General features: G+C 40.9%; 1 protein-coding gene across 2 annotated transcripts; it reads right to left on the reverse strand.

The window, feature by feature from the left end:
* Positions 1–435: 435 nt before the first annotated feature.
* On the reverse strand, positions 436–8,581 carry LOC101849663 (40S ribosomal protein S9). Of its 2 annotated transcripts, XM_005090769.2 has the most exons (5): positions 8,560–8,581; positions 5,470–5,702; positions 4,700–4,886; positions 2,414–2,517; positions 436–567 (listed from the first exon to the last, which is right to left on the reverse strand). In XM_005090769.2, the coding sequence occupies exons 2-5, from the start codon at positions 5,687–5,689 to the stop codon at positions 494–496; spliced, it is 585 nt and encodes a 194-aa protein (XP_005090826.1). In that variant the 5' UTR covers positions 5,690–5,702; positions 8,560–8,581; the 3' UTR covers positions 436–493. The 2 variants fall into 2 exon arrangements, with proteins under 2 accessions (XP_005090826.1, XP_005090825.1); XM_005090768.2 differs by lacking the exon at positions 8,560–8,581 and having other exon boundaries at positions 5,470–5,725.
* Positions 8,582–9,206: the final 625 nt, after the last annotated feature.

Raw genomic sequence — 9,206 nt, forward strand, 5'->3', positions numbered from 1 at the left:
TGTCCCAACAGTAATGAGGCAAGTCATGAGGATACCGCTTGCTGTAGCATTACAGGGACAAAATTTCCTCCCCATTTAAAATGTACTTGATCTAGAGCACTCGCATCATGCTCATGGGTCAATATGCAAGTAATCGAATCAATACTTTGGGTCCATAAAACCTCTTGAATTTGATGAGGCTGGTCATAAAAATCTCCATTGTATCTGGAATTGTGCCACACTGGCAACATACTAAAATCATTCGCACTTCAATATCAGTACAAACGCTTCTCTGCAAGAATACCACCGAAGAGGATTCTAGATCTTTAAATTATATTGACCCCCATAATCCAACATTTCTCTGCAACACAAAGCTATTTCTATCAAAACAAAACTGACATAGCCAAGAGATTGAAAATCTCTATAGGGTAACAAAAAAATAGAAAAAGACCAGGATATCTGTAAGACGAATTTATTCAGACATCAACATTCAACATGTTGCAAAGTCCACTGCTTACTCGTCACCGTCATCATCATCTCCGCCACCACTGGACTGGCCCTTCTTGGCGTTCTTCCTCTTGACACGACCTGAGGGAAACAACACCAATTTATCAGTCCTCTACTCCAGTAGACTTTAGTCTACATAGGCACTAAAAACCCTCTCTAGCTCGCTACTAAGAAGATCACTATTCAGATCTACAGCAACTTTTTACAGTATCCCACACCTCTTACACAGATCTAGAAACAAACATTTTGCAGCCAAGTAAGCAGAGCCCATTAGTTACAAAGAAAAAATTCCCAAAGCACATGAGGGGATTCCCTCCACAAAAATTTAAGAATCATTATTTCTAATAAAAAGCAGTTAAACTTTGTATATCAGGTTTTGACAATGTAGGAAAAATGAAGCCTCTACAAAAACAGTACTTGTCTCTTTATCCCCCCCGATTTTTAAGTTCTGGTAACAACACAGGCTTTATTAGCACAGTTGAGCAACACCAAATACAAGGTGATCAAAAAAAAGAAAAAAAAGAAGCCAAAACAACAGCACAACTTTTTTCTCTCAATACCTCACCCAAAATTTGTACTAGAATGTTGTAATTTGGAATAGGATCAAAAGGAAATTGTTTGGCATAAAATTCACAAAGAAGAAACTTATTTTTGAAAACGGAAATAAGGTTTTTTTGGTTTTTTAAAACAAAAATCAGCTAAAAAAGCAAATTGCACAAATTTAAAAGATTAAAAGATCTTGTAAGGAAAGTCACGAAAAGACTAGATTTTAAAACTAAGAGGGAAGGAAAAATGTTAATCTTCCCATCCCTGTAACCTTTAAACAATATTTCTTTTCTCCCACGGAGTAAAAAAGTGATTAAATTCTGGAATTCCAAGAACCAGTGATCTATATGTCCTTTGGACTCGACACATTTTAATGCGGCGTTTGTTATGTTCAATGGTGGTGAAAAACGATCCACTCAACCATGAGAACTCACAAGCCACACACACTGTACGCCTTGCAGTATGGAGCCGTTTCTCAAGACAATAGGGGGAGGAGGGGGGAGGTTGCCCAACAAATAGACATTTTGTATAAACCTGAAAGGTAAATATGGGCTTGGTCAAGGAACCAAATGTCAGAGGAAATGTTCACGCTTTTCAAACTGATCAAAGAATCATGAACACATTGCTATCCTCTGATAGCTTCATGAACGGGAAAATGGTATGAGTTGTAGATGATCTGCCTTGAGGATGTGGAGAGTCGAGATGCAGTAATGCTTGAATACGCCAAAGTTCCAGAGCTAAACTTGCAACATCTTTGAAAAGACATGAAGCAGCATGATGAAATCAGGCGCTTGTCAAAATAATGAAAGTAGAATGTTCTGCATGTTTGGGAATTTTTTTTCCCATTAAAAGTAAGGCAAATGGACAGGCTTTAAAACCTGGAAGTGCGCAGCCCCTATATATAAAGGGTGCAGGCCCTGACCCATATCAATGGAAAATTTCAGTACTCCTTGGACAACATTGCAGGTGAAAGTTATAAATAGTGACCCATGACTTTGCAATTTATCTTGACCCCGTTGAACGTCTCTTGGTCCAGATATCGATCGATAGTGACGCGATCAAGCTGAACGACTACACGCTATCTGTTATCAATTGATTTGCTGTGCTAATGTACTAATTGTTGACTTCATCGCGTTTTGCTTGTATTTGATCACTCATTTTTGCACAGCTCATTCTATCAGGTTTGAGAAAATATATGGTTCTATATATATGCCTTTTATCATCCGTTGAGCCGTAAATGGTCTTTTTTCAGAAGCACCTGATATTCCCCCACCAAACCCCCATGTTCACAACATCAGATGACACAAATCGCTCCATATACTTTCACTTGACGCCTGATTCCACTGCATCATGACACACATGAAAATTATTAAGAACATACCTGGGCGGCCGCCACCGTATGGTGACCTCAGTGAGAAGTCGATGTGTTTCTGAGAGTCCAGACGCACAACATAGCTGGGGATGTTCACCACTTGTTTGCGCACCCTGAAACAAACAGAACGGGTCAGTTATTCAGTGATTGAAACAATCACTCCAGCTCAAATAACTTCCTTTTTTCAGAAACCAAAAGAATAATTCCAACTGATTATTTTCAAAACCATCAAAAAAAGAACTGACAACAAATGATACCCCCCTTTCAATCCTAAATACAGTCCCAAACCAAATCAACACATCAGATAGGGCAGCCAAACATACCTCGCAGACCACAAGATAAACCAAGCATAAGTTTGAAGTCAAACAGGTAGGAGAACAAGAATGAAACAATATACAAACAACTATGCTACAGCACACCTGCATTTTAGCATAAAATATACAAAGTGGCCAAGAAGCCGGACAGTGAGGCACGCGAACGTCGAGCTATAGCCCCAGTTATGCGCAACGATAAACTGCCAGATTCGTCGTATGCTAGAACTGTCCGTTTTATCGAGCTGTGCAGTCTGATTAGGCGTTCCAATCTATCGTCTAGTTTTCTTTCGATCAGGGAGATTCCTAGTCATTGACTGACTGCAGATGTGCAACGCACCGGGTGACCTTGATACGCAACTTCATCATTGACAATCAACTAATAAAAATGGTTTTAAAAAAATTTGTTTAAAACCTGCATCAATTCAGGTTCTCCCCGAGCAACCCAGATTATTTTGAGATGCTGATTCCGAATATAAAATCAGTTCTTACCTGGGATAACTATACTAAAATCTTTTAACCCTGTGTTTAATCCCGCGCTGCCTCAAATTATAAAGTGATTCTACGTCACAGTGCCCCCCACCTCGATCTGACCGTGATCGCACTGAAAATATTAAACAGCGCTTGATTTTTCGACTGAGTCTCCAAGCCATTGTCCAAACTTTGAGGTTACACCTGATGATTTGTCTCATGATCGATAGACCGTCCAGTTCTTTTAAAAAAATTTATCGTTGCGTGCAACCGGGGCTTGAGGAAAGTGTACTTTAGAATAGAGACAAGAATAGTGACACGAAATATATTGGATGTTTTGCAAAAGTCTTACGTTGAGGTGTACTGTAGCCTTATTGTGATTGTAACGGTAGACAGCAGTAGAGAAGTCTGTATACTTTACCCTGTGCTGCTCCCAGCAAGGGAAAACATTGGGTCTATCAATAGACATGAGATTTCAATAATCTCAGTGGCCTATCAATGTTCTACACCATCCAGCAACTTTGTAAGATCATTATGATTCTATCGATAGACATGAGATTTTGATAACCTCAGTGGCCTATCAATGTTTTACATCATCCAACCATCATAAAGCACCGTGGCCTGTTAGCGCACAGCCGCTCTCCAGTACGGACATCAACGTGGACACATGGGTGCCATCATCTATTTTTGTACTTACAACCCACAAAAGGCTCATTCTTGGCTCAAGCTGCAGAGGATGAAAATCAAAACTAATGTCAAGAAACACAACTTTTCCTACTACCCAAACAGACAGTCGAGGGACCTTCTGAGAGATTAGCACCAAGTAATTTGCAACAATTACAATTCCCCATCCAAAATCAGCCTGATCTCCTCCCCCCCCCCCCCCCCCGTGAGGTTATCGCGACAAGTTGCAATCATGAACCTGGCACCTGAGACCCGATTTTGTGTACGGAACCACAGGAAATGGTTCAAACTAAGTTTAACTCTTTTCAAGGAAGATATCCCTAGCATTTCCCGCCCCAAACTAAAGTTCAGACCCAGACTTGGATTGCAAAATGAATATTAAGGCAGTAACCGAATGTGAAATGGTAGCAAATATGAATGTTTGCAACCTGTTCAACACATTTTATTGGGATATCGGTGAATCAAGGGGAAACACTGCATTTCAATGCACAAAGAGTACGGTAGCATTCTGTTTCCCTAGCTCTTTTAAAGTATCAGCCTCACAAGGAGAAATTTGACATGTCAAGACACACACAAAGACACTCAGACAAGCAAACAAATAAAATCTATGGCAAGAAATTCTTCTGAAAATTGTTATCCCATGTTTTTTCTTAATTAAATTTCCAATTCAAAGATCTTTGGTTACATTTCTATATCTTAAGAAATGAAGTTACAAAGCATTTCTCGGGACCCAAGACATTTTCATGAAGTTCTCAAATTAATTTGCCTCTATGGGACTGGACAGAGCAAATTAATTCGCCTCTCAAAGGGTTAATGACAAATGACTTACTTGATGTGTCTCTGTCTGATGAGCACACGGGCATGGTGAATGCTCTTAGCCAGACCCAACTTGAAAACCTGCGTCTGCAGTCGGCGCTCCAAAAAGTCCTCCAGTCTCAGACCCAGAACGTAATCAAGCTTCATTTTGCCTTCATCCAACACACCAATACGTACAAGACGACGCAAAAGGGCATTACCTGAAAGAACGTACAAGTATTATTTCAAAATGTTAAACTTTTTGCGACACACAGACAAATGCCCAATCATGACAAACAACTTTCTGAAAAGACGCTGAACGTGAAATTAGGACCAAATATTTTGAACAAAGGCACATTAGTTCAATATCCCTGCAAACCACACTACAATTATCATACAAGAATGGATAGGCTATATATTGTCATTTTTTAAAATATGCAAAATACTATGCAATTTCAGGCCTTTTGTGTCAAAAACTTCAAACATCTCAACAAAAAATAATTATTTGCAATGGATATGAAGTCAAAATTAACATAAAATAGATTAGAAAATATCTGAACTTGAGATAAGACGGATGTGAAAGTAAAATAATAGTAATACCAAAACAACAAACATTGACAAAATCAAGCTGTTCCCAGCACTTGCAACACAATAAGGTCATAATGTAAGTGCATAAGATTAAAGTAGATGTTACGAGAAAGTAACACAAAAAAGGAGAGATAAGGACGATAGATGTTCGACAGGAACAAAAGCAAACCACACCAGAGCTCCCACTTATCAAACTTCAAGTAAAAACCAACATACCCTCAAAAAGTCGCTTCTGGTCCTTCTCATCCAGGGTTAGCAGATCTCTGGCAGCTTTACGGATTTTACCCAAAGCATACTTGACTCTCCAGACTTCACGTTTGTTTCTCAGTCCATATTCACCAATGAGTTTCAACTCCTGGTCAAGACGTTCCTTCTCAAAAGGACGTCGTGGAGTGGTATAGGTCTTGCCTTGGATATTTGGGATTCCACCTGGCATTGTGGATTTTCACCTGAAATAGGTAAACAGGTATAATATTTAGGCTATTTGCAGAGCTGCCAACCGTATGCCCCCAGAGAGCGTATTTGTGGGATATTTCGGCAATTGTAAGATTTTACATGATCTCAAAGTTTCAGCACCCAGACCTGGTAGAGTGTGTGTGCGACATGCGGCCGAACGTAGAACCAACCTGATTAGCACACACACACACTGTCACACACGCAGGCCACTCGATTCGTAAATAAACCAAAAAAAGTTATTCTCTAGATCTAGAATCTAGATCAAGCTATCCGCTCACCAGAAGGAGTCCTGCAGAGGAAAGGCACTTAAGGCCTACTTCACTGTGACAAGGTCTACTGGGCAAACTTGGCCTATACAAGATTGAAGAGTTACGGCTACGGTTAGGGTTTAGATCTAGATCTAGGTAGATTATCGCTTACTGTATATCGCACCACAGGATGTACTCTAGATTCTAGATCTAGTTTTTTGTTTTTTTAACATCATTTTTTAACTTTATTTAGGTCAACGGATCCGTTTGGTCATTTTGATCGTCCACAACGATACAGTATTCAGAAAGAGAGGGAGGGAGAGAGAGAGAGAGAGAGAGAGAGAGAGAGAGAGAGAGGGGGGACGAGTAGATCTTGCGAGAACTGGGGACGAGTAGATCTTGTGAGAACTGGGGACGAGTAGATCTTGCGAGAACTTCTGGTCAAAACAAAATGGCGGGAGGACTTCCGTAACGAGCGACCACTATTTATTCAAGATTGTACTTGTTCAGCACCACAATTCTTATGGGAGACCGAGAGCCACTGTTATACCACCCGGACATGACAAAATTACGGTCCTTTGCGCAGTTTTAGGCCGTTCAACGATTTGAAGATCTGAGTCGGGGATTAGTAGAATTTACTCAGGGCGCAGCCATTGTTGACCCCGCATACTTTATCAACTTCCGCTCTCCGGCAGCGCTGTTTAGGGAGGACTTCCGTAACGAGCGACCACTATGAGACAGAGTAGAATTGAGGGCTTGGGGCAGGGATAGGGGTAGGTCTAGGCCTTTTCTTTATTGTGTTTGATGGGGTGGTCGCTCGTTACGGAAGTCCTTCCCATGTTTATTTCCCTCACTCACAGGTTTGATTCCCAGCCACGCCACTGATTTTCTAATCATGTCATATTATTGTGTTTGCCTTATGATGTTAACATGTCACTAATAATTTCCATTCCAGGTGAAGAGACAAAGGAAGGCAAGAGGAATACAAAGTAGCCTAACACAAACGAAGTTTACTGTTATTGCCCAACCAAATACTAAACCCTATCTTTTACATACCCACTCAAAAGTCCCTTCTTTATTGCGTACATTGGAGTGGTCGCTCGTTACGGAAGTCCTTCCAAAATGGCGACCCCATAGTTCGGCTCGATTCGAAAAGTGAAATAGCCAGTAGCAAATTAGCTTACTATTTATTGTGCTATAACGTAATTTTTTCTTGGCTTTTATCAATGAAAGTGGCTATTCTCACCCACCCGGAAGTTCTCGCAAGATCAACTCCTCCCCTCCTCTCTCTTTCTGAATACTGACTATCGGTGTGGACGATCAAATTGACCAACACAAAGTTAAAAAATGATGTTAAAACACAAAAGTAAATTAATTTGGTTGTCTACAAAGATGCTACGGCTATTTAACTTTTCGAACCGAGCCGAACTACGCGGGTCGCCATTTTGTTTTGCCCGGAAATTCTCGCGCTACTCCTCTCTCTTTCTCTCTCTCTCCACTGCCCACAGACAAAATTGTACGCTTTCAGTAGGCTACAGTAGTAATGGAACGTTTGTTCACGACACAGAAATCTACAATTTTTCTGTTATCACAGTAGTGTAGAATTCTGGGCGCTTTTTCGGTAGATCTAGTTCCCACCCCGCATTTGTTATTCGCCGGTTTTGGCCCCAAGAGTAGGGGGATTTCAGGGGGGCTTGCCCCCCTGACCTAATAAAAACAAGGTGGGGGGTTTCAGGGGGGCATGCCCCCATGAATTTTACCACAATTTAATGTTTTGCAGTTGTTAGGTTTGACATCTTAGCTTGCCGCTAATCAAACGTATATAGATCTAGATCTAGAAAGATCTAGATCTAGAAATCTAGATCTAGATGTAGGTCAGGCTCTATCAAATAAGGGGGGTGGGAACTACCGAAAAAGCGCCGAATTCTGTGGTTTAGGGTGAACGCGCACCAGGTGAGAATAGCCACAAGACTCGCCTGCACTATTCTCACTCCGGGTGAGAATAGAGGTGGCCTTTATCAATTTGATCATCCACACCGATAGACAGTAGAATCTATTCCAAAATGAGGAAAAACAGGTCTTGTTTCACACCGGGTGAGAATAGCCTACGCTGGCAAGTCTCACCCACGGCGAGAGGTAGTCAGAGGTAGATCTAGATCTAATCTAGAATCTAGATTCTAGATCTAGCCTAAAAATCTAGATTAGATCGTATTTTTTTCTCACCCCGGGAGAGAATAGCCACTTCCTTCGAAGAATTCACGGCAACATCGTCTAGAATTCTATCAGGACAGCTAAATTTCTAGATCTAGCATCACGAGTACGAAAGCAGGGCCCACAAGGCTACCCCAACGGCAGGCCATACCACATGGTCATGCAAAGGCAGAGTATAGGAATAAGATAGGATAGTGGGCAATCCAACACCAACCCAACTAATCTAGAACCTCTAAAATTAACAGAATATTCCGTCCACCAATTCAACCACACATAATCAAAATAAACACTAAAATGTAACAATTGTAAATATGCAAGAATACGATTAGTATCATGAAAAGTAAATTATTTTCACATTTTCTACGCAGCCACATGGACTCCAGCCACTTACCTCGACGGCCACACGATAAAAGGCCGACGTACAGCCAAGGCGGAAATACTTCGGCAATGGAAAAGAACAAATAGTGCAACAATATATGTAACTTTTTAAAATACATTTTCAAATATCTCCAGTCAAAAGTGAAAAAAAACAATATTACATCAATTTTGCCGATTTAATATCTTACTAAAAAGGCTTTTAAGTTAGGCAATATGAGATAGACCTAAGCGGATTGATTTGGTGTGACCATCAGTAGTTTATCTTTCTCTATTCACGAAAGAGTTCCATGACACTGTTCGAACTGTTCGTTCAGCGTTTCGCTCATTTTGTAGGGTTAGGTAGGCCTATCATACCCCTTCCACTACTTCCAGTTGCCTTCAACAAAGTTGTCTTTTACTCTTTTAATTTTTAATTAAATTTCTTTCGTATCCCCCCTCCCAACCCCCCCCCCCCCCCGGCTCTCTCTCTCTCTCTCTCTCTCTCTCTCTCTCTCTCTCTCTCTCTCTCTCTCTCTCTCTCTCTCTCTCTCTCTCTCTCTCTCTCTCTCTCTCTCTCTCTCTCTCTCTCTCTCTGTCTGTCTCTCTCTCTCTCTTGCGACTGCAGTGCAGTCAGTTAAATTAGCATTCCCATCAACACAACGGATTTTTATAAGAAGGCAG

This window comes from Aplysia californica, unplaced genomic scaffold (assembly GCF_000002075.1).
Source record: "Aplysia californica isolate F4 #8 unplaced genomic scaffold, AplCal3.0 scaffold00021, whole genome shotgun sequence".
In the NCBI taxonomy this organism is placed as follows: domain Eukaryota; kingdom Metazoa; phylum Mollusca; class Gastropoda; order Aplysiida; family Aplysiidae; genus Aplysia; species Aplysia californica.

Excerpts from the sequence above, each read along its gene's own strand:
- LOC101849663 (XM_005090769.2), bottom strand. The coding sequence starts at position 5,689 with ATGCCAGGTGGAATCCCAAATATCCAAGGCAAGACCTATACCACTCCA. Across the intron at positions 2,518-4,699 it reads ATCAGACAGAGACACATCAA|GGTGCGCAAACAAGTGGTGA; the intron begins GTAAGTCATTTG and ends TGTTTGTTTCAG. Across the intron at positions 568-2,413 it reads ATACGGTGGCGGCCGCCCAG|GTCGTGTCAAGAGGAAGAAC; the intron begins GTATGTTCTTAA and ends TGTTTCCCTCAG.